Raw genomic sequence first — 26,226 nt, forward strand, 5'->3', positions numbered from 1 at the left:
TTTCCTTACAGAAAAATAAGAGTAATGAAGAGAGTACAAATGCAATCAACCACCACATATATATTCAAAAAAATAAATACATTGCCAGTGCCCTGTATTTACACTCTACAAACTCTCCTTTCTCCAGAAAAATGTAAATCTGTTTGTGACAAACAGAGAAATGCACAATCATAAAATGTGAATTAAGGCAAACATTCATCTGATGTGCCAAAAATTCAACAGAAATCATGATGTGATGACAAATACAGGCAAGCCCACTCTTCAACAAACTATGCCCATCAATCAAAAGAAAACCAATACTTTATACTGAAAAGCAAAAGAAATCCTAATGAAACACACATTTTATTCAGTTGCTGAGTACCTGAAAGCAAACTTGTATTAACTATATGACCCCAACCTCATGCCCTCTAAATTTAAATCTTGAAAAAAGTATGTTCTGAAAATATTAATTTCCTTTCTTTCGTATCATGTTAGAATCATACATGTACTAGTTGTCTTGTATACTGTACATCCATACATTATACGATGCAAGGGCTAAGCAAATAAATAAAGTAAAATTTAACATATGATACATTTTAATGTAAAGAGGCATCTAAATCACTGGGTTTCATTTTAATTAGAAATGAAATTAGGCAGATATTTATACTTTGTACAATAATGACTGGCAAATGTTATCATAAATAGCTTATCAGTTTGCCAAATTAACATAAGCTCTGCTTGAAAGAAAGACATTTACAGAGACCTATACTACAAAAATACATACATATCTGAAACCTAAGTGCAGAACTTTAAGTAATATCATTCAAGCAATTTTTGCTCTTGAGGAAGTTTTCCCCCTTGAGAACATGTTCAGGTTTTTCTTATTAAAAAATTCAATGTTCAGTACTGTGACACATGGTCATTAATTCAGGAGACCAACTGATAAACTCTGCATCACAAAATATTTCATAAAATATAATCCTATCAAATAGACTAGTAATACAGATATGGTACAAAAAGTCACAAATTCAGCACATCAAAATTGGAGTTTATTCCATTCAGTCACTGATATGCTGTGAATTTATGGATGATTACACATACTATATAAATCTGAGCATTATACAAAAATCTGATGTCATACACCTTGCATAAATTTTAGATGGTGAGTAAAATCCAATAAAAAGGTCAAAATAATATCATTTTATCTATTTAAAGCTTCAGTCCCTTTCTGCAACTTGCTATCACAGTAACTTTACAAGTGCAGGAATCCAGTTCATAAATTCCCATCACACTTCTCATTAAACAGCTTTCATCTTATAAATTCTAGAAGCATGATTCCAATACTGAACAGAACTTCAACATATCTAGCTGCTATAAAATATACTTTTCTTAAGTACTACAGTTTTCAACACAATAACTGCACAGACTTTACACCATCACTGATTTTAAATCATGAGATGGCATCCAAAATAACTAATGCGTTTTGTCTGTATATATCCATACTATTTGGACATTGCACAGTTCTCCCTGAGTTTAAGCAGATTCTTCTTTATTCCTATGACATATCCCACTACTTCATACTTTATTAATTAACAGCACATACTTGAGATTACAAACCATTTCATATATATGTAAGGGTGTGTTTAAAAGCAATTCCTCTGAAACTTTTATGTGAAAACTCTTACGAGTTTGTCCACATATGGAGTGCCCTCTCCTACAGCATGGCAATGCCAGACCACACATGAGTGCTGGAACTTCTGCAACAATGCAACTCCCTCATTTGATTGTCACTGATGATCCTCCATGCGATTTTCACATGTTTCCAAAACTTAAAAGAGCACCTTTGGCGACTTCACCTAGATACTGAAGTGGTGCAAACATTCTACAGTGATGGTATTAACAAAATGGTCTCTCACTGGGAGAAATGTGTTCGTGCCAGGGTGACTACGTTGAGAAAAAAATATGTAGACATCAAGATTAAAGATGTTGAAGGTTAATAACATTTGTTTCATCTAAAAAGTTTTAAGAGTTTTCACATAGACAATACAGAGGCATTATCACTTTTCAGAACACACTTATGTGTGTGTGTGTGTGTGTGTGTGTGTGTGTGTGTGTGTGTGTGTGTGTGTCAGAGAGAGAAAGAGAGAGACCAAATTAATTCCTAATTCTCTTGCACAGAGATAACAAACACACTAATGCAAATATGTGCTAATATAACAACAAGCACTCAACATGACTCTGTTTCGTTTTGGAGAAAAGAGAAGGGTTATGATAAACAAACAAACACTTAGCAAAAAAACATATTTCAATTATTCAAGTCATTTTGTTTGTATGTTTCAAAATGAGTGATGAAGCAATGACTCAACAGAGAAAAGGTACAGCTCCCCATTATAAAGCACCCAGCACATTTGTGGAACCAGCACTGCTAAAGGACAGCAGAGCTTGCTTTCTCACACAGCTCCTACCATAAAGGCAATCACAGCTGGACGGAGCTTCCACACTCCACAGACTCTTCTGTTACAAACTATGGAAAGTATTCACAATAGTAACCAACTGATTCTCCATTTCTTGGCTGAAATAATCTACATGTGCTCTGTGTGTTCATGCTCCAAACTGATTCTGATTTATGGGACTGAACCTGCAGAATTCCCTGTAACCTTCTACTTGTCTATTAATGTCTACAGCCACAAAACATTTTTCACCGATCTGTTATGCACAGCTGATGGTGACTCAATCCTCCCTCATTCTGGATTTGTAGAAGTGTGAAGATGGGCCATTAATGTTTTGTGTTCATCCACTGCCCTCGTTAATCTAACCCTAACAATACTGTGTAAAATACTGTGGGCATTCCAAAGTGAATACCATGTTGTGATGTGTTGTTTGTGTGTTTCAAAATGAGTGATGAAGCAATGACTCACCAGGGAAAAGGTGGAGCTCCCCATTATGAAGCACCCAGCACATTTGTGGAACAAGCACAGCAAAAGGACAGCAGAGCCTGCTTTCTCACACAGCTCCTACCCTAACGACAATCATTGAGCTGGACAGAGTTTCCTTACTCTTACTTTACCAACTATAAAAAGTACCCGCAATAGTATCCAACTGATTCTCCATTTCTTGGCTGAAATAATCTATATGTGCTTTGTGTGTTCATGCTCCAAATTGATTCTGACTTATGGGACTGAACCTCTTCATCTCCTGTCGGAATTTCATATATGCTAGTTTCTAACGTCTGCTGTATCTATGATATTCAGTGCCAACAGACCTTTACAACTTCCAATACTTTCCTCCCTTTCATCCACAAATGTCATGATTTCTTTCTAGACACATCTCTAATGTCGACTGCAAAATGTATCTCCTGCTAAATTAGTAAAAATTCCCAATGAATAAGTTGAATGACATATCGACTTCACGTATTTAATATTTTTTTCTGATAAACTTGCAAGACAATGATGAAAATATGACTATAACAATATTTTACTTTCAGCTGCCTCAATTGAATTGATGACATTGTTTTACCTGGTATGCCTGATTTTGTTTTTTCTGTGTCATAGTGGCAAACCAATAAATAGTTTTATAATCAGAATGCTATGAATGGAAATTCCATTGGAATGTTCTCTAATGTTCTCTCACATTGCATAAATCTGATATGGTAGAACATGAAGATATGACCGGAACACTTCACTTTTACAACTAAGTGTTGCAAAATGGAAACTGACCTTTATAATCTCCTTGAGGTTGCTATAACATTCTCTGTGAAGAGATAACACTGCCCTTGTCAAAGCATTGACTGAAAGCACCAATACCAACTTGATCTAAGGAAGGACTCAAAAATTTTCAGCTTTCACCAGAAGAAAACATATTTACTCGAGACTGTGTAACTGAATGATGATTTGTTAAATGTGGAGCATGACTGTTTGCCACAAGATGATGTGGTGCAGCAGCTGCTAAGCAAGATGCTAGTACATTTCGACCAGTGCCTATGCTTACTCCAACACTGTGGTTTTGAGTACTGTGCCCCAAAGATGGCATCTCTGTAAGAAGCCGATGCTGTGCTGTTCCATTTATACTTGCACTTTGCATTCCTACCTTAACTTGTGGAACTCCATCTAACAAGTTACCTGCTCCATCTTCTGCCCTCACACCACCACTTCCACCAAAAATAATTTGATGCCAATTTTGCTGGTGCTGGTTTGGAACACTCAGAGTCTGATGAGCTGCTGCAGCTGCCAGGAGAGGATGTGCATGGGGATGGCCATGTGAATGAGCTGCTGTCACCTTTGAACCATGAGTGTGACTATGTTCATGATCTGGTCCATGTGTTTGTCCATGAACTGTGTGAAGTAAAAGTGGTCGGTGCTGATGAGCAGAAGTGGGTGCTACATTGTGCAAATGGGGTTGACTCAGTGTCGCTGATGGCATCATAGTACCCAGATCACTGGCTGTCTGTTTACTTGACTCTTCAGTCATAGTATGACCTATCCATTTTTGGTTGTCTTCTGACTCTCCTAGCTTATTGTGACAGAGAGCCATGTGATGGTCCAACTTCGGTCTTCGGTCGAATCTCGCTCCACACAACTGACACCTGCCAGCAAAGTCAGACAGTTACAGAATTTCAACATGAAAGGTAAGAAATTCATTCATGTAAGAAATAGTGATGGCAAATGATGCAAATAACTTTGTACTGTTAGCTTGTTTAACTATGCTTATATTTTACATGATAAATTACTATGAATATTTCCCATTAAATAGAGTAACTGATATGAAAGGTTACAGCATATGGTACAAAAACCACGAGAAACGTAAATCAGGGAAGCTGGACTGAGATTCAAAGCCTGCTCTCCCAAAAATTAAAATACTGGCTAAACCAATGTGCTACATGACTCAGGTGATAGGAAGGTATTGAAACAAAGGAAGATGAGGCACATGATCTTCTGATTAAAAGCTATACCGGATATAAGAACTACATTAACACAAGTATACAACAAAAGCCAGTATACCAATGAATAACAGTAACAACGTAACACCATGGGATAAAATGAAGGAAATGGTAATACAGAAAATATTCATCTTCTAAGAAACAAAACTGATGATGTGGACTGAAACAAACCATCAAATAAATACAACCAATGGAGACAGAATAGAAGGAAACAAACAAGACTGATTTTGCATTCTGTCAACAACAACACTGAAAAAACATATCTCCTGCTAAATTACTAAAAATTCCCAATGGATAAGCTGAATGACATATCAACTTCACATACTTCATATTTTCTTCTAATACACTTGCAAGACAGTGATGAAAATATGTCTGTAGTAATATCTTACATTCAACTGCCTCAACTGAACTGATGACATTGCTTTAACTGGTATGCCTGATTATGTTTTTTGTGTGTCATAGTGGCAAATAAGTAAATACTTTTAGAATGAGAATGCTATGAATGGAAATTTCATTGGAATGTTCTGTTTTACAAAACGTACAAGCTTGGATTGTGGAAGGAAATTAGCTACTTCCTTTCCAACAGCATTTGCCTTGAGCAATTAAGGGAAACACAGAAAAACTGAATGTGGATGCCCACATGGGAATTTGAACTGCCATCCTTGTAACAGTGTAGTCAGCTCCCTCTTTTTAAGAAACCAAACAATTTTGAATGTGTACAAAACCCAATCTGTGAACACAGAAATAAAAACAAATCTAGATTTAGGAAAGGGTTAGGAGTAGGACAAGGTAGCTTTCCATTCATACCATTTATTTAATCTTTTCAGTAATAGAGCATTGAAAAATTAACATTGTCAAAACCAAGATGATGATGCTACAAAACGAAAAGAAAAATGAATGGCCGACAAAAGTTAGCATAAATAAAGTGCAACGTACAGGTAACTTCTACAGAGTATAGTACAAAAGACAACTGAGCTACATGAAAAGTAATTATGTCAACAAACATGTGTTTTACAGAAAGATAACAAATACATGGACACCCCCCCCCCCCCAATGAACCATGGACCTTGCCGTTGGTGGGGAGGCTTTTGTGCCTCAGCAATACAGATAGCCATACCGTAGGTGCAACCACAACGGAGGGATGTCTGTTGAGAGGCCAGACAAACATGTGGTTCCTGAAGAGGGGCAGCAGCCTTTTCAGTAGTTCCACGGCCAACAGTTAGGATGACTGACTGATCTGGCCTTGTAACACTAACCAAAACGGCCTTGCTGTGCTGGTACTGTGAACAGCTGAAAGCAAGAGGAAAGCCGTAATTTTTCCCAAGGGCATGCAGCTTTACTGTATGGTTAAATGATGATGGTGTACTCTTGGGTAAAATACTCCGGAGGTAAAATAGTCCCCCATTCGGATCTCCGTGCGAGGACTACTCAAGAGGACATCGTTATCAGAAGAAATAAAACTGGTGTTCTATGGATCGGAGTGTGGAATGTCAGATCTCTTAATCGGGCAGGTAGGTTGGAAAATTTAAAAAGGGAAGTGGATAGGTTAAAGTTAGATATAGTGGAAATTAGTGAAGTTCGGTGGCAGGAGGAACAAGACTTTTGGTCAAGTGAATACAGGGTTATAAATACAAAATCAAATAGGGGTAATGTAGGAGTAGGTTTAATAATGAATAAAAAAATAGGAGTGTGAGTAAGCAACTACAAACAGCATAGTGAACGCATTATTGTGGCCAAGATAGACACAAAGCCCACGCCTACTATAGCAGTACAAGTTTATATGCCAACCAGCTCTGCAGATGACAAAGAAATTGATGATATGTATGATGAGATAAAAGAAATTATTCAGATAGTGAAGGGAGATGAAAATTTAATAGTCATGGGTGACTGGAATTCGATAGTAGGAAAAGGGAGAGAAGGAAACGTAGTAGGTGAATATGGATTGGGGTTAGGAAATTAAAGAGGAAGTCGCCTGGTAGAATTTTGCACGGAGCATAACTTTTGTAGCTAACACTTGGTTCAAGAATCATGAAAGAAGATTGTATACATGGAAGAACCCTGGAGATACTAGAAGGTATCAGATCCAGGGGCAGATGTAGACTCTGACCAAAATCTATTGGTTATGAACTGAAGAAACTGCAAAAAGGTGCCCTTTTAAGAAGATGGGACCTGGATAAACTGACTAAACCAAAGGTTGTAAAGAGTTTCAGGGAGAGCATAAGGGAACAACTGACAGGAATGGAGGAAAGAAGTACAATAGAAGAAGAATGGATAGCTTTGAGGGATGAAGTAGTAAAGGCAGCAGAGGATCAAGTAGGTAAAGTAGGTAAAAAGACGAGGGCTAGTAGAAATCCTTGGGTAACAGAAGAAATATTGAATTTAATTGATGAAAGGAGAAAATATAAAAATGCAGTAAATGAAGTAGGCAAAAAGGAATACAAACGGCTCAAAAATGAGATCGACAAGAAGTGCAAAATGGCTAAGCAGAGATGGCTAGAGGACAAATGTAAGGATGTAGAGGCTTATCTCACTAGGGGTAAGATAGATACTGCCTACAGGAAAATTAGAGAGACCTTTGGAGAAAGGAGAACCACTTGTACGAATATCAAGAGCTCAGATGGAAACCCAGTTGTAAGCAAAGAAGGGAAAGCAGAAAGGTGGAAGGAGTATATAGAGGGTCTATACAAGGGTGATGTACTTGAGGACAGTATCATGGAAATGGAAGAGGATGTAGATGAAGATGAAATGGGAGATACGATACTGCATGAAGAGTTTGACAGAGCACTGAAAGGCCAGAGTCGAAACAAGGCCCCAGGAGCAGACAACATTCCATCAGAACTACTGACGGCCTTGGGAGAGCCAGTCCTGACAAAACTCTACCGTCTGGTGAGCAAGATGTATGAGACAGGCGAAATACCGTCAGACTTCAAGAAGAATATAATAATTACAATCCCAAAGAAAGCAGGTGTTGACAGATGTGAAAATTACCGAACAATCAGTTTAATAAGTAACAGCTGCAAAGTAATACTGCGAATTCTTCACAGACGAATAGAGAAACTGGTAGAAGCTGACCTCGGGGAAGATCAGTTTGGATTCCATATAAATATTGGAACACGTGAGGTAAAACTTATCTTAGAAGATTGGTTAAGGAAAGGCAAACCTATGTTTCTAAGAGCTATTTACAATTTGTACGGAAACCAGATGGCAGTTATAACAGTCGAGGGACATGGATGGGAAACAGTGGTTGGGAAGGGAGTGAGACAGGGTTGTAGCGTCTCTCCGATGTTATTCAATCTGTATATTGAGTAAGCAGTAAAGGAAACAAAAGAGAAATTCGGAGTAGGAATTAAAATCCATGGAGAAGAAATAAAAACTTTGAGGTTTGCCGGTGACATTGTAATTACGTCAGAGACAGCAAAGGACTTTGAAGAGCAGTTGAACGGAATCGACAGTGTCTTGAAAGTAGTAAAGGAGTTTTGCTATTTGGGGAGCAAAATAACTGATGATGGTCGAAGTAGAGAAGATATAAAATGTAGACTGGCAATGACAAGGAAAGCATTTCTGAAGAAGAGAAATTTGTTAACATTGAGTATAGATTTAAGTGTCAGGAAGCCGTTTCTGAAAGTATTCGTATGGAGTGTAGCCATGTATGGAAGTGAAACATGGATGATAAAAAGCTTGGACAAGAAGAGAATAGAAGCTTTCGAAATGTGCTACTACAGAAGAATTCTGAAGATTAAATGGGTAGATCACATAGCTAATGATAAGGTATTGAAAAGAATTGGGGAGAAGAGGATTTTGTGGCACAACTTGACTAGAAGAAGGGATCAGCTGATAGGACATGTTCTGAGGCATCAAGGGATCACCAATATAGTATTGGAGGGCAGTGTGGAGGGTAAAAATCGTAGAGGGAGACCAAGAGATGAATACACTAAGCAGATTCAGAAGGAGGTAGACTGCAGTACGTACTGGGAGATGAAGCAGCTTGCACAGGATAGAGTAGCATGGAGAGCTACATCAAACCAGTCTCAGGACTGAAGACAACAACAACAAAAACAACAACAAATACAAGTATAAAAAGTGCTTTCTATGTAAAGGAAGAAACACGAGTTTCTCTCAGATGTTATGCTATATCATTGTAAAACCTCACCACGGCTGTACAGATAAAATCAATGAAAATGTTTTACAAGATATAAAGAAGAAAATCTCATGGGTACTACTCAGAAGCAGGAAACAACAGCCATTTACTGAGACCTAAAAGGCTTTTAGTAAGTGTGTGTGTGTGTGTGTGTGTGTGTGTGTGTGTGAGAGAGAGAGAGAGAGAGAGAGAGAGAGAGAGAGAGGGGGGGGGGGGGGGAGGGGAGAGGGGGGGAGCAAGGGGGAGGGGGAGAATTCTGAAACAAACTAAATGTCAAGATTATTGAGAGAAGCAGAACACCATAAAATGACAATAAATGGCTACTGTGACAAGTTCAGGAATTCACAAATCTGGATGACAAGGCCATTAAAGGGGGAGATCAACTTCAGATAGGGCAAGGATCATAAAGAAACATACCAAATCCTTTTCAAAGAGACCATCTCATCATTATTCTTATCTGATTTGGAGAAACAATAATTAATCCCAATGTGATGGCACAACAGATATCTGAAACCTGTCCTCTTTGTTTGAAGTGATAAGGGATGACATTTATAACAACAACATGAAAATAATAATGACAGTACACGTTCAACAAGACAAAGAAGATTAGGAGAGGACAGAAACAGATAGTTACAGAAGGAAATGTCACAAGAGACAGAATCACTGTACACAGTGTAAGTGCTACACCACTCTAGATGGATATGGTGGCAAGTTGAAGAGAAAGGAAGCTGATAAAAATATAATAAGGCTTGGCTAAGGAGCACTTATGGTGTAAGTGGCTCTTATGTTGTGCGTGGATGTTGGCAATTCATTGACGTTGTGGATGTTGGCAATCTGGTAATACTACTCGGTAGCCTGTGATAATCACTAAATCTAACGATTTCTTTTGCCAGAAGATATGAATTGGTTGTATTTGTTTTTGATATGGCGAGCACCAGAATAACTTTACTGATCTGGTTATTATGAATTTTACGGTTGCTTACTGATTTTTGTATATCTTTGGTGACTGGAAAAACCACGATGTGAGTAGGCACCAAACTGTACTGAAACCTGAGGCCTATGTTACGTTGGAATGTGAAAATTTGGTTGTGAGTTGGTGAAATCAACAAATGTTAAAGTAAGCTGTGGGTTGGTGAAGCCAAAGAATGTGAAAGTAAAAAAAAAAGTGCTTGTGGTGAGAGACTGATCTGTAGCTTAGTCCAAGATCTAGGTCTAGATCATGTTGGAATGTGGTAATTTCTTCTGAGTTGGTGAAGCCAACAAACCTCAACACGAAAATAAGATTGCCATATAGTTTGATGTCTAGCATAGCCTGAGATATACATTCATCATTGCAATACTCTATTTGTATCTCTTATTTCCAACTTTGCCACAAATTCCACTGATCCAGTTAAGTTCTAACCTTATATAACGAAAATCACCTAACTTTATTTATGAATCATAGGAAATTACCAACAAGAATAAAGATTCATTGTGCAAATCATTACCAACAACAGCACACAATGGAAAATCTGCAGACACCACGAGTGCATGTTTGCATAAGGCTTGAGCAAGTGAAGAGAGTACAGCAACAATAAAATGCAGACAAGCCAAATGTAACAAAGCAGGTAGGAGAATAAATAGATAAACTGCCAAAAAGATAGAGTTGCAAATGCTAACTAGACTGTTGTGATGCATGGACTTAGAGCTATTATCTCAGTGAATGCTGCAGAAAGTTTCTGTTGCTCACAAGATTAAGATCATAAATTTTTGCTTGACCTTAATGTATTTTCATTACAGCAATAAGTTAAATTTTTAACTGTTACATTTGTGCCATCAGCCCAATTCTTGGAATTTAATGAGGTTATCACAAAATATTTGGTTGGTGTAGCTAGTTGTGTCTCCAGTTTACATTCATTTAAGTCAAGCAATTTGTAAGCAACAATAGAAAAATGTATATAATGAAGTGCTATACACAAAACCTTCAACAGATAGAGAAAAAAGTTGTTGCTCTTTCTTAGATATGTCATCTAGACATAACACTAAAAAGTTCAGGCTTAAACCTCTAGGACTACATGTTACTCAGCATGAGTAAAGTTAGTGTAGTGTCTCAGCAACACGATTTACTACAATATCTGACATGTCTAGTCAGTGGTAGGACACATGTCGGTCAGTTGCAGTATGAAGCAACTACTGTCACTGATGTGCACCAAAGTGTCATTCAATTTCATGAACATATAGTTACACTGAAAAATGAAGAGACTCTATACGATAAGGGAAGGTTACCAACAAGCAACCACAGTCAGAGGTGATCATTATCTCTTTCCCTCAGCCCTGAGAGATAGTGAGCAAAATGCATTTCAGCTCTAATGAGTTTTGCACTAGTTACTTTGTTACCATTAGACAAGAATAATGAAAATGGATATGAACAAAAAAGTCTGATTATATGTATATTGATAAATCAACTTTTCATTCAGAAATGCAAACATGATTACATGGACGGTCCTATCCATAATACAACTACATGTTTCACTTTCAGTAGTAACATTTGTGAAAGAAGAAAAAACAGATGTATTTTGTCATGCTTAAGTGACATGCTATTATAGAACACTAGCTATGAAGTCCACCTGAAGGATTACAAGCAACTAATCACATATGACATAATGGACTTTCAAATACAACACATCAATTTTCCATTAATGACTTTCAGGATAATGCTTTTTAAGTACCTGTGATGTTTCTTGTAGCCTCCATCTCTTACACCAGTGGTAGAGCTAGTGTCATGGACTCGTGTATGAGCAACTAAGTTGTATCTCTCGGCAAAACGTTTTCCACATGTCTGGCACTGATAAGGTCGCTCTCCTGTGTGGACTCTTGAGTGTCGCTTAAGGTGTGATCCAGACAGCAGTGCCAAGCCACAGAGACCACATTTGTAACTCTTCTGACCAGTGTGTGCCAATGTGTGCATATTGAAACTTGTATGATGCACAAATCGCTTTCCACAAAGTTCACACTGTAAAATATACAACATGCAAGTGTTAGATAAAGAATGTCATGAACAAATAAACAGTTGAATTATGATTAAAAAGAGAGGATTCCCCCAAGCAATACAAGAGAAATCACGCTAATACATTCATCCTAAGCCTTTCCCATTCTTCAAAAAAATGGTATTCTCTGTATGAAGAATTGTGATTCTGATATTACACCCTTCTTTTTATTTTAGAATCTGAAGATGGCTTATATATGGCCAAAATTGATGACTGTTACTGTATTACAAATGTGATTGTGTTTAAAATTTAAAAAAAAATAATTTCCTGTTCTGTTACAATGGGCTTCCATATTAATTTATTTGGCAGTTTCAAATACTGTAACTTTTAGTCCCCCTTCTATTCAATGTTATATAACAAAAGTTTATGCTTTTTAAATGCCAACTTCTGGGTTCCACAAATACTAAAAATAATTTCTTTATTAATATCAGTTAATATAGCCTCTAACTACCACAGTGATTGAGACTGTCAGCTTCTAGCATGCCCTGGGTGGTTATGTTATATCCTGCTCCAACAGTCTATGGGTGTACAGCCGGGCACAATATTTCAGCGATCAGACATGCTGCCATCGTCAGGTGTGCTGACGAACTGAGCTCCTGAGGGTGGGCGGCTGTCTTAAATCCCCTCCCCCTGTGTGTTCTCTCCGCAATCTGCGCCCACGTGTCAGCGTCTATGGTGGTGCCAGTGTAATTGCCTCATCCGCTCTGGTCGCCCATGCGTTTTCTCTGCTGAACGTCTTTTTAATTAGACCCAATGCTGGTTCCCATGCCGCACTGAGGTTATAGCCGCAAACTTGGTTGATGAGTCCATGCCTGGTACGAATTTCGAAAGCCTCTCTAAAGATGCTGTCCCAGTATTTAGATGACTGTGCCAAGACCCTGGTATGTTGGTAGTCCATTTCGTGATTTTTGGACAAACTGTGATACTAGTTTTGTTCCCTCTTAATTTATCAAATGACACTGTAAGTTCAAGAACAAAAAACGCATTTTCTGAAAGGTTTGCCCTGTTTAACCTCCTTTAATGTATGGCCATATTTAGTCAAAAAAGGAGCTGACTTTGTTCATAACATTTAACAATTACTCTTGCAGTCTCTAAGGTGACATACATTTAAGAGGGTGATCATCACAACTATTTAAACAACAGCCTAGTGATGTGCTACACAGTTTGAAATGGATGAGACAAGCTGTTCAGAGGCATACATATAAACAGGTGTGTAACTATCAGAATACCAAGAACATTGTGTCTATGTGCTTCCTCGTGACAATGGACTTCTAGCCCTTTATGTTCCAATTCTTCCTGTCACACAAAATAGTAACATGGCCTTTACTCACATATAATGTTTCTTTCTGTTACAATGAAAGGAGAAGTTTGTGTAAGAAGGATGTAGCTGATATCATACAGATTATACGATAAGTGCTGTTCTGGACAATATGGTTAAATGTTTCTTATGATAAAGGAAATAAAGTAAAATCTGTTGCTATCAATTAAATTAATGCTTACTTGTAGGAACAAAAACTTAATATTTTGGCAGATAAATACAGACAAAACAGATTTTTTGTGTTCATTTATAAGCAGAATTAAGTTAGCAACAGACAATTTGAAAATGAACAGATTTGAAACAAGAACCTGTAAGTCTTCTGTCCCTAGCTACAAATATGATTCCGTCCTACAGAACTGTGATTCCCTCCTTTAGATCTACATTAGAATGAGAGAAGGGGGCAAAATAAAAAATAAAATAACCGAGTAGTCCACTTGGGACACAAAGAATTTTGTAAACAATGTAAAACTATTTTTTCATCAAAAATTCCTTTCTAACAGCAAGGTCAATGGTCTCTAACCATACATTACCTTCCACTTGACAATTAGCCCTGCAGACTAAAAAGCATTTCTCTTCTTTCTTAGCTGTTGTGACAACCTTCTAAATTAGTAATGTAGGGTATCTGAAATGTTCACATACGCCTCTTGATTCTTGTACAACTGCGGAAATACGTAAAGGGTTTATTGGTATCCATATTTTGAAGCTAAGGAATAGCACTGTTGTCAGTATTATATATTTTTGTATTATGATGGTTACATGGTACCGGCATTGGATTTGAATTTCCCAGCAGCTGTCAAGACGACACTGCTTGGTCATACAGATGGTGCAGTTCTCTCTACACTGTCCAAGATAGAGAGCACATGCTGCGGCCACAGGGTCTTGGATCACAAGGTAGACGGAACAGCAACTTATATGATGCCATGCCTGTGATTGTATCTGGGCGAAGAGCACCAGTTTTACCCGGCGATCAACTCCGAAGTGCTCATGAATGTGGTGGGCCACCAGCATGACAGTTGTTTACACTCCACACTAGGTGCTGTCACCAATTATAGGGCAACTTCCAGCAAAGCTCCATTTGAATGATTTTTGAGGCTCTACTGTTACTGCAATAATTACTGTTAAATGCAATGTGCACATTTGTTAACATCCTTGATGTTATATGTTGATATGTGCACTATCAGCCAGCTGTACTTTTGAACACACACACCACCAGTTGAGCTGCCACGTTTCCTACAGCCGCCACTGCGGCACATGGGTGCTGCCAAGAACAATCATGCTGCTGCCAATGAGATGCACGCATCCCCTCTATGGAGCTCTGATGGCAGGTGTACTTAAGTTCGAACATTCATGCACTTCCCCCATATTATGTATTTGCCATCTGAATAGCATTTAGAGACTTTCACAGTGTCCGGGGCTCGACATCTTCTGAACAGACATTGTATTGAAGAATGACAGATATATAAATCCTCTGTATCTGTATGTATTTCTACATTAAAGTCTACTGTTAGCAACTGACACTGCAAACATAGCAACAAAATTATGTATTATTTTAATATTTGATACCAAAATTAATATCTGTATTGTCTGTTCATGGACAACATTTGTTCTTTGCTCCTGTACACACTAAACAGTCACACAGTGTGCAAAGGACAACATAACAGACTGGTGATGAGGTTGGGATAGAAGTGGGAAAAGGAGCTTTGGATACTAGAGCACAACATTTTTTTTTCTTTCTATTGAATTCTTTTTTTGTATGTATGCTTATGTTAAGTTGAAAAACATAAGTTGTAATATTTAAGTTGAGATATTTAAGAAATCATGGCAAACCATAGGGAGTAGGATCATGTGCTAAGCTGTGTCTAACATCTCTTATTTGTTTTCAGAGTCAACAAATAACGGAATTGCTCTCAGCAGTTTCTTGCCTTGTACAATTGCAAGTAGCCCGGCAGAAAAAGCACTAGAACCTAAATGAGGAATTCAGCAACCATCTCCGCCCTTCCGAAGGTTCGATGACACGAAGAAAACATTGAAAGAATACATATCACATCTGTGTCAACAATTTTACACCTACAATGTCACAAGGGAATCTTGTTGTGCATTGTTCTTTTCATGTATAGGAGTGTACACCTAGCACCTCCTAGTGAAATTGTTTCCCCTCACTCAGCCCCAAACCCAGCCCCATGAGGTCGTAAAATGCAAGATCAAAGATTTTTTTGAGATTCTAATATACGTTGCTGCTGCATGGTATAAAATTTTCCACGAGGAAGGTCATAGAGATCAATCCTATAACTGTGGAATTGCGGGGCATGACTAAGAGACTGTAAATTCAATTCTGCCTGTGGCGCTATTGATCATGATGAAATGCTTCGTGATGCTATTATTCAGGATCTATCACATCAGAGACTGAGGGCTGAAATTCTAAAGCATCACAAACCTAGCCTCAGTGAAGTGCTTAAAAGTAATTGATGCACATGAAATTCAAGACTTGGCCGAGCAAGATTTCTGTCTTATCAGTTATCGCTTCACTTGAGACAAGCAACCAGTGCCCCAGTCATAGCCCTGCGTCCCCGCACACACAAACAAGCACTGCCTAAACGAGGCCCAACACACTGTATACAGTGTTTGCCACCCCATCCCAACGCTAATTACCCTGCCCAAACTCCACACAACGCGAAGTCATGTGTGAAATGCTATGTCACCCATGATCAAAACTGCTTCTTCATACTAGCTGAATGCAATTTTTGTCATCGCATGGGACATACACAACCGGCCAGTCTGCAAGAGACTAAGAAAGCCCTCATCTGTTTCATGGGAACAAAGAAAAAGCAGGAAAGATGGGAATCAATGTCATTTAATAAGCAGGTTCTGTGCCTCCTGCTCAAAAATCAGACAAGGGAAGACACAGTAAACACACACAGAGGTGTTTAATGCATATTTCACACACTTTAAGGATGCTGTTCCAATCTCAACATTCACGAAAGCGCTCTAGTGCGCTGTTGGAAACAGAGAGCAGTTTTTCACATGAGATGGAGAATTGTTTTCAGAGAACACACTGCAACTGTGGATTACATTGTGAATTTGTAACCAGTCAGTGTCTTTTCAACTAGATACCGGAGTTTCTGTCACGTTGCTTAACCTAGAAATGTATGAAAAAATTGGCCAACCACCTTTGCAAACATCAAGTCTGCATCGCCTATAACAGCAACAGCATTTCAGTGCTTGGAACGTGCTGCTTACCTGCAAAACACAGAAACATGACTAAAAGTATCAACATTTGTTTGTAAGTGCTCTAGGATGTGCAAAAGATTTTTGCGCTCACATTACCTGAAATCTAATGCACAAGCCAAATTTTGCTGCACACGCCATGTACCACATACATTATACGACGACGTGGCAACAGAGAAATTCAGAGACTGGGAGCCACTGACATCTTAAAACCTATTTCAGCAAGTCAGTGGGCATCACCTTTAGTCACCATTCGCAAGCCAAATGGGAAGATTTGTCATTGTGCAGATATCAAACACATGGTAAATTCACAGTTATCAATTCCTATCCACTTCCACATATAGAGGAAATTTTGGATTGCCTCACGAGAGGACAGTTCTTCTCTACAATTGATCTTGCAGATGTCTATCTTCAGTTACTGTTGGGTGGAGAGACAAAGAAACTTTTTTTGTTGTGAATACTGCCTACCTTTCGGAAGTGCCAGCATTATTTCAAAAATTTCTCGAAGAATTAATGTCCAAGATGTCTTTTTGTTTTAATTATCTTCATGACATAATCATCTCTGGACAAACACAGGAACAACATTTTAAAAATGGACAATCATTTTCAAGTTATATTAACTTGCAAAAATGTTCTTTTTTCAGCACAACGACTGAATACTTAGGACATTTCATTGATGCCAATGGTGCTCATGTTTAGATGAATCACTATTCAAAGCCATTCAGAAATTGCCATTTTCTAAGAATTTACGTGAACTGATTAATACATAAAGTTCGTTCCTAATACAGTGCAAATTGGCGTGCCTCTGAAATGCATCAGATGCAAAAATGTTCCGTTCCTTTGGACAAAAGACTGTTACCAAGTTTTTCAAACACTGAAAAATGCAGTTTCATAAACCTTGCTTAATGCACTACCATCCGCTCAAATTGCCTGTGCTCCCAGTCAGTGCCTTAACCCTTGGCATCAGGGCAGTTTATCTCATAAAATTGGCAAATCAGAACACCCCATTGCATTTGCTTCAAAAACTTTGAACAGTGCTCAGATTAATTACAGTCAGCAGGAGAATGAAGCACTGCCTATAATATATGATGTCACTAAACTTCATCGTTATCTGTATGGCAGAAAAATGTTCCCTCTGTGGACCGTAACCCTTTGACTTCTCTGTTTCATCCACTGAAACAAGTTCCTAACTGCATGGTGCAAAAGCTTTAAAGCTGGTCGCTATTATTTTAAAATTACCAGCATAAAAGTCTGTATAGTCCGACGGCACAACCTGGAAACGCCAATGCACTGTCCCATTTACCTGTCAGCACAGATGCAGTATTCGACAGATTGAAAGTTTCTTGTTTACATATTGATTCTTCTATCTCACAAACACTGGATTATTTCCTACTGATTCACGGTGGATCACACATGCCATGGAGAATGACCAATCACTATGACTGCTAAAAAGTTACATTTCCAAAGCTTGGCTGTGCTCTCAGAAATGTATACCTGATCCTTTAGTGTGAGTACACTTTGTGCACCGTAACAGTTTATCTCTTCTGAATGACGTGATTCTGCTTCACATGCCTAACAAACAGATGAGAGAGTTAATACCCGTCTCATTGCAAGTCTTCTACACAGAGGTCACTGAGGAACAGTTCGTGCTAAGCAGCTGGTGCACCAACACAGTACATGGCTTGATTGTGACAAAAGAACAGACCATGTGACGGCACAGTAACACATGCGTGATCCATCAGGACGCTCCACACCAAAAATACTTCTCCTGGCCACATTCTGATACTCCGTGGCAATGCCTCTATATAGACTTTGATGGCCCCTTTTGGCAACCATGTTGGTTGATTATCATCAATAATACCTTTCTGTTATTCTAATGCATTCACCAAATACAGCCAGCACCATCAGGGCGCTCAATTCTGTATTTTCGCTTGAAGGCTTGACATAAACAACTGTTTCTAACAATGGAGCTCCTTTTTCTGAAGAGAAATTTGCACAATTTTCCAAACACAATGGAATACAGAATGTCAGGACAGCATCATATTCACCACGGTCTAATGGCAATGCTGAATGTTTCATTCGAACATTCACGACGCAAATGTCAAAACCATGAGTTTCACATTCACCAGAAGATGCCTTACTGACGTTTCTGAGTTCATATCGTACTTTTAATGCTCCTAATATTTCACTGGCAGAACGTTCACATGGGAGATGCCATTAGACCTTGCTACATTTACTTCATCTTCGCCACTCTGCTCCAGCTTCAGACTTCACCACAAAATTTCACCCGAATGTCAGAGTTCAACAGTCCACATTTATGGGAATCCAGCATTGTTCTCAGGTCAGCTGGCAGAGCTCATTACATTATTCACCTCTGCATCAACCTGTGTTGTTGGATGCTTCCTACGCATGGTCTTCCTGGGCAGTTATGCTGGTGCTTGCAAGACACAACGTCAGGATGTGAGTAGGTCTGCTCTGCCTCCACCTTCCGGAACGCTTTTGACACCGTTCCTCACAAGCGACTTTTAATCAAGCTGCGGGCCTATGAGGTATCGTCTCAGTTGTGAAACTGGATTCGTGATTTCCTATCAGGAAGGTCGCAATTCGTAGTAATAGATGGCAAATCATCGAGTAGAACTTAAGTGATATCAGGTGTTCCCCAGGGAAGCATCCTGGGACCTCTGCTGTTCCTGATCTATATAAATGACCTGGATGACAATCTGAGCAGTTCTCTTAGGTTGTTCGCAGATGATGCTGTAATTTACCATCTAGTAAGGTCATCCGAAGAGCAGTAAAAGTTACAAAGCGATTTAGAAAAGATTGCTGTATGGTGTGGCAGGTGGCAGTTGATGCTAAATAATGAAAAGTGTGAGATGATCCACATGAGTTCCAAAAGAAATCCACTGGTATTCGATTATTTGATAAATAGTACAATTCTCAAGGCTGTCAATTCAACTAAGTACCTGGGTGTAAACATTACGAACAACTTCAGTTGGAAAGACCACATAGATAATATTGTGGGGAAGGTGAGCCAAAGGTTGCATTTAATTGACAGGACAATTAGAAGACGCAACAAGTCTACTAAAGAGACAGCTTACACTACACTCGTTCGTCCTCTGTTAGAATATTGCTACGCGGTGTGGAATCCTTATCAGGTGGGATTGACAGAGGACATAGAAAGGGTGCAAAAAAGGGCAGCTCGTTTTGTATTATCCCGTAATAGGGGAGAGAGTGTGGCAGATATGATACGCGAGTTGGGTTGGAAGTCATTAAAGCAAAGACTTTTTCGTCACGACGAGATCTATTTACGAAATTTCAGTCACCAACTTTCTCTTCCGAATGAGAAAATATTTTGTTGAGCCCAAGCTACATAGGTAGGAATGATAATCAAAACAAAATAAGAGAAATCAGAGCTCAAACAGAAAGGTTGAGGTGTTCGTTTTTCCCGCGTGCTGTTCGGGAGTGGAATGGTAAGGAGATAGTATGATTGGGGTTCGATGAACCAACTGCCAAGCACTTAAATGTGAATTGCAGAGTAATGTAGATGTAGATGTAGAACGCAGGCACACGTCAGTGCCACCAAAATCAGCTATCGATCCGTGACTCAGTGATCCTCCTGTTGCTCAAATTGTTTCAGATTTCTTCACAGCACAATATCCAGCCGCCATGATGCAGCCATATCGGTCTGCTGTGATCCAGCCACATCAGTCTACCACAATGCAGCATCCTACGCAGCTTATCAAGCTGGTGCCTCAACCTACAGCTGTCTCACCGATGGAAGTCTCCACCTACCGACCTGTGATGCCTTTGCCGCCAACGCAGCAAGTCACCTCTTGCACGAACATCGACGCTGACAATGTTGGCTCGTCGTCAGCAACCTCCGCAGCACCCTACAAGCATCTACCTGCATTGTTGGATGCTTCCTACACATGGTTTTCCTGGGCAGTTGTGCTGATGCTTGCGAGACACAATGTCAGGATGTGAGTAGGTCTGCTCTGTCCGCAGCCAAGCAGTTGTCCACTGCACAGGCCTCCCCCCACACCTTCTAAATTGGGTGGGGAGGTGTGTGGGTATGGTCCCAATCCAGTCGGCCACACTTTTGAATATGTGCAATGCCAGTTACGCCACTGTTTTCTACAGCTGCAACCACGGCACAACGGTGCTGCCACGAATGATTATGCTGCTGCCAATGAGATGCAAGCTTTCCCTCTCCAGAGCACCAGTGGTGAGTGTACTTATGTTCAAACATTCTCATAGCAACAAAGTTATGTATTACTTTTACTATCTGATGTTGTTGTTGTGGTCTTCAGTCCAGAGATTGGTTTGATGCAGCTCTCCATGCTACTCTATCCTGTGCAAGGTTCTTCATCTCCCAGTACCTACTGCAACCTACATCCTTCTGAATCTGCTTAGTGTAGTCATCTCTTGGTCTCCCTCTACGATTTTTACCCTCCAATACTAAATTGGTGATCCCTTGAGGCCTCAGAATATGCCCTACCAACCGATCCCTTCTTCTAGTCAAGTTTTGCCACAAATTTCTCTTCTCTCCAATTCTATTCAATACCTGCTCATTAGTTATGTGATCTACCCATCTAATCTTCAGCATTCTTCTGTAGCACCACATTTCATAAGCTTCTATTCTCTTCTTGTCCAAACTATTTATCGTCCATGTTTCACTTCCACACATGGCTACACTCCATACAAATACTTTCAGAAACGACTTCCTGACACTTAAATCTATACTCGATGTTAACAAATTTCTCTTCTTCAGAAATGCTTTCCTTGCTATTGCCAGTCTACATTTTACACCCTTTCTACTTCCATCATCAGTTATTTTGCTCCCCAAATAGCAAAACTCCTTTACTACTTTAAGTGTTTCATTTCCTAATCTAATTCCCTCAGCATCACCCGACTTAATTCGACTACATTCCATTATCCTCGTTTTGCTTTTGTTGATGTTCATCATGCATATATCACACATTTTAAGAATGCTGTTCCAATCTCAACATTCACGAAAGCACCCTAGTGCGTTGTTGGAAACAGAGAGCAGTTTTTCACAACATGAGATGGACAACTGTTTTCAGAGAACACACTGCAACTGAGGATTACATTGCACTGCAACTGAGGATTTCATTGTAAATTTGTAACCATTTGATATTAGATGTAAAATAAATTAATATCAGAATTCTCTGTCCATGAATGGCATCTGTTCCTCCTTACTGTATCCACTAAAGAACCACACAGCATACAAAGGAAGGCATAACAAGATGTAATAATTTGAACAAATTACTTGTATGTGGTGCCTGATATTTACTGTTAATGTATGTATAAGAAATGTCGAAGTTTTAGATTGAGAAGATTCCAGTGAAAGTCTTCTTCGATTTAAAATTTCTGTACTCTCTGCATTAAATACGAATGAGTAACAAGCATGTCTCTATTTTTTTAGCTGTTCTGACAAGTTTCTAAATTAATAATACAGGGTATCCAAGATGTCCATGTACATCTCTTGACTTCTGTACAAGTGCAGAAATACATAATTACAATATTATGAAAAGGACAGATTGCTACTACTGGGGATTTTGAATCACAGACAGACTACTAAACATGTAATCATTTCTGCACAGAATGGTTTGTGTCTCTGTTTCTCTTTTGCTGATAAAGACGGTGGCCAAAAGCTTTGTGTTTTAATTGTGCCTGTCTGCAACTTAACGTGCCTTCCTTATGGTAAGTAGCAATCTATCTTTTCCTTCATCGCTGGATTAGGATATAGTGAGATTTTTATTATTAATGAAGAGTCTAAGATTGGAGACTGCCTTTAGATTAGCTAGTCAGTTAGTTCCACAGACTATCTAAACAATTTTTATGAACTTGATGTGGAATGAGTCAGTTTACAGGATATGTATACATGATTAGTGTTAACATTAATGAACCATTATTTTTTTGTCTCATTCATACAACTACAGTTAAAAACAAGTTTTTTTTCCCTTTTTCTTTCTTTCTTTTTCATGCTACCAGTTTTTAAATATAAATCTGTGCATAGAATAGAAGGAGATGTCTAGGAGAATGATTTTACGTTAATTTATGTGTTTTGCTACTTATCAGATAGTTTGTCACTAGGTAAATGATCACAAATTTTGTTGCTTAATACTATACTCATTTCTGAGCCACTGGCAGCTTTAATAGTACGTAGTAAAGATCACCATTTTCTCTAGCGTTGTAAGTATGCACACCAGTGTTCTCAAATTATGACAGATTATTTATGAGGAATTTAATTAGCGAATGCATGTATTATGACGGTGCAGTTAAAATGCCTAACTCTTTGAAGACGTAGCTGTATGACGACCACAGGTAAACACCACATTTACCTATCTTGCTGCTCACTTTTTTGTGATCAATAATATTTTTCTAAGTGGGGTGTTACCATAAAACGTTGTTGAGTGGAAAAATTTAAACATGTCAGGCGGTTGATGTGTTGCTTTACGAACTTAATTGTTTGACAAGCTCAGTACTGTGCTTCTTTCAGTTCAAGTGCTACATCAGTTGCTACCATTCTATTTATTGTACAGAACTGAATATAGTTTCTTTTTTTCCAAACTGTAGAGTGAGCTTATTTTCATAGAAACACTTAATAATTCTTTGAAAACAAGATTAACAATCTCTTCCGTGGCTTTCTCTCAAATGGGATTTATTATTACACTAGTATTGTGTACAAAAAGAACCAATTCTACTCGTTAAATTTTACATAGAAGGTCATTCATTGGATCCAAAACTGAACCCTGCAGGACTCCCTTTGTGATTTCTCCCTAATCACTAAAATTTTGGACCCTAACAACATTGTTTGAATTATCAGCACAACTTTTTGCATTCTTTTATTTTAGTGTGATTCAAAGCTGTTGCATGTAAAGTCATTAGTTCCACAAAACTTGAGTTTTTCTAAGAGTGTAACATGATCTACACAATAAAATGCCTGGCAATATTTCATTATTTAAAGGTTGTAATACCTAATAAGTGAATGTATAAATAGTATTCTCAGTATAGCAAGCCTTCTGGGATGCAGACTGTGATACACCAAGTAAACTGTTTCTACATAAATGTGAGACTACTGTTGAACACATTATTTTTTCAAATATTTTTAAAACACATATCAGCAAGGAAACTGGACAACAATTATTTAAGTCTTTCTTGTCACTTTTCGTATGAGGAGGTTTAACAATTGCATATTTTAACCTATCCGGAAAAACTCCCTGTGGCAGTGACACATAGAATATTCCATAATTAAAATCCTAGTTTCCAAATGCTGTAGACAGAGAACCACTGCTCAGAATGATGTCTAATTTGAACAGCATATTACTGATGCAGAGGGAATTGTAGTGGGGAAAAAAATTCACCAAATTTTTACCAATAGATGGTGATGATCGCGTCTTAATGTATATGGGGTTGGCTACAAATGAGACATGAATTGCATTATGATGGCTAAGTTTTGAGTTGCACAATACTCCATCCATACAGTCCAATGTGCACGATTGCAGAAATTCGGCAGTCAACAGGTGTATCACTGTTAGTTTGGTATGACATCCACAACGGCAAGATTATAACACACTGGATGGGAATAAATGGCTTTTAATTGCCCTGGGGCCAAAAACTGCATAAAAACCAAAATGATACTGGATTTTAATTGTCCTGGGGCCAAAAACCATGCAAAAGGCAACATGGCAGTTTCTAATTATCATGATACATGTGCAATATGCTGTCCACCATTTTCTGCCACAAAAAAATAGAAAAAAAGCATGTTCCATGAGAGATCAGAGTGTCTCATGCTCAGAATGCATTGAGCATGAGTGACTTCAGTTCAGTTACATTCATAACAGGAGCACTAAACACAAAATCTTTCAGATAACCCCCAGCCAGAAGTCACACAGATTAAAATCTGATGATCTGGATGGATAGCCTGTAGGGAAATGACAGATGACAATTCTAGCATTTGCGAAATGCCTCTGCAGCAGCTGGTTCACTGGCTGTGGAATGTGCAAAGGAGCACTATCTTTCATAAAAATGATCCTACCAACAAATTCACACTGTTGAAGGGTTGGAAAGATGCTAGTGCATAAAAGACACTCTTATCATTTACCAGTGAAGGTACAGGTAACAGGATTCATCTTCTTGAAACAATATGGACCCCACACCACACACGTCACATTTGCGGAAAGAGGTGGCATTGGTTGATGTGTATGCAGATTTTCCGTTGCCCATATTCTGCAATTCTGGATAGTGACATGTCTTTGGTGATGGAAATGGGTTTCGTCTGTTGACAAAATGTTCCATGGCCATTTACTGCCCACTATATATTAGTATGAAGTGTTTCAGCTTTCACCTTTAACATTGCTGGGGACATTTTCAATGAGGTGTCTGAATGCCTGAGTAAGACTGATACACCAGTCTTCCTAAACAGCCGAAACCAGCATAACAAGGGGACCATACCCTAACTATGAAAATACGCCCATACTGTAACATCACCTCTCTCATACTTCACTGTTGGCACTACACACAAAGGCAAGTAATATCCTCCAGGTATTTAGCAAACCCAAACTCTTCCACTGGACTGAAACACTGTACAGCACGATTCAACACACTTTTTCCACACATCCACTGCCCAGTGGTATCACTCATTACACCACCTCAATGTTGCTTAGCAGTAATGACAGCAGATGCTTGACACCATTGTACCCCCCCCCCCCCCTTTTTTTTTAACTCCCTACACACAGTCCCCGTGCTAACGGGACTGTTGGTAGCACTTAGGAACTCGAGTGATTTCTTACACTGGTTTCAAGTAATTTTTTACAACTGCCCTTCAAAATGCTCAACAGTCCCTGTCCATCAGTACATGAGGTCTACCTGGGCTTGCTTTTACAATTTCCATTTCACAACAACATAACCAACATCTGCTTTGGGCAGCTTTAGAAGGGTTGAAATGTCAATGATGGACTTGTTACTCAGGTAACACTCAATGAGTAGTCCAGGTTCAAAGCCACTAAACTCTTTTTACCAACACATTCTGCTGCTACTGCTTTTCTACTGACAACACAACACTCCCCACCTCCTTTTGTACTGTTGAGTCAGCCTCTCAATTTTAAAAAATATTTTAATTTTCAGTGGCGCCTGATATTTATTGTTATGTTTAAAAAATATTTTGGAACATAGTACACCTAATCAACCCAGTTCTACCACTGCCTACTGCTTCGTAACACTTCTGTTTCAGTACTGCAGTAATTCATTTGTGAAGCCCCGGTTGATATGAGAAAAAATGCAGTTTTCATTGCTGCTCGTAAACCTTTCTGGGTATAAGGTCCATAAAACTCTCCTGTTCATAACATTTCATCCAGAACTACCACGCTGAACAAAACTATAGGAACAGAAGAGTTCTGTGGACAACCTTATATCCCAAAAGGTTTACCAGCAGCAGTTCCCTCCGGTCGTGGAAGCCTTCATTCTATCAATACAGTTTTCAATTGAGGAGCATATACTGAGGCATTTGCATGCATGGGGGGGGAGAAGAATTTGGATGAAGATCCACAGGTGGGCAAACAATGAAAGAGGCAGTGAGTGT

At 38.8% G+C, this 26,226-nt stretch overlaps 1 protein-coding gene across 1 annotated transcript in view; it reads right to left on the reverse strand.

Annotated features, from left to right (window-relative positions):
* Window positions 1–434: 434 nt before the first annotated feature.
* Window positions 435–26,226, reverse strand: part of LOC126328750 (zinc finger protein 311-like) — a 53,142-nt gene continuing 27,350 nt past the window's right edge. The window contains exons 3-4 of the mRNA XM_049996066.1: window positions 11,762–12,045; window positions 435–4,561 (exon numbers count right to left, since the gene is read on the reverse strand). Coding sequence (XP_049852023.1) covers window positions 3,814–4,561; window positions 11,762–12,045 — 1,032 coding nt within the window. The 3' untranslated portion in view covers window positions 435–3,813. The remainder of the gene's footprint in view (window positions 4,562–11,761; window positions 12,046–26,226) is intronic.

The sequence above is a fragment of the Schistocerca gregaria genome, chromosome 2 (assembly GCF_023897955.1).
Source record: "Schistocerca gregaria isolate iqSchGreg1 chromosome 2, iqSchGreg1.2, whole genome shotgun sequence".
Lineage (NCBI taxonomy): Eukaryota > Metazoa > Arthropoda > Insecta > Orthoptera > Acrididae > Schistocerca > Schistocerca gregaria.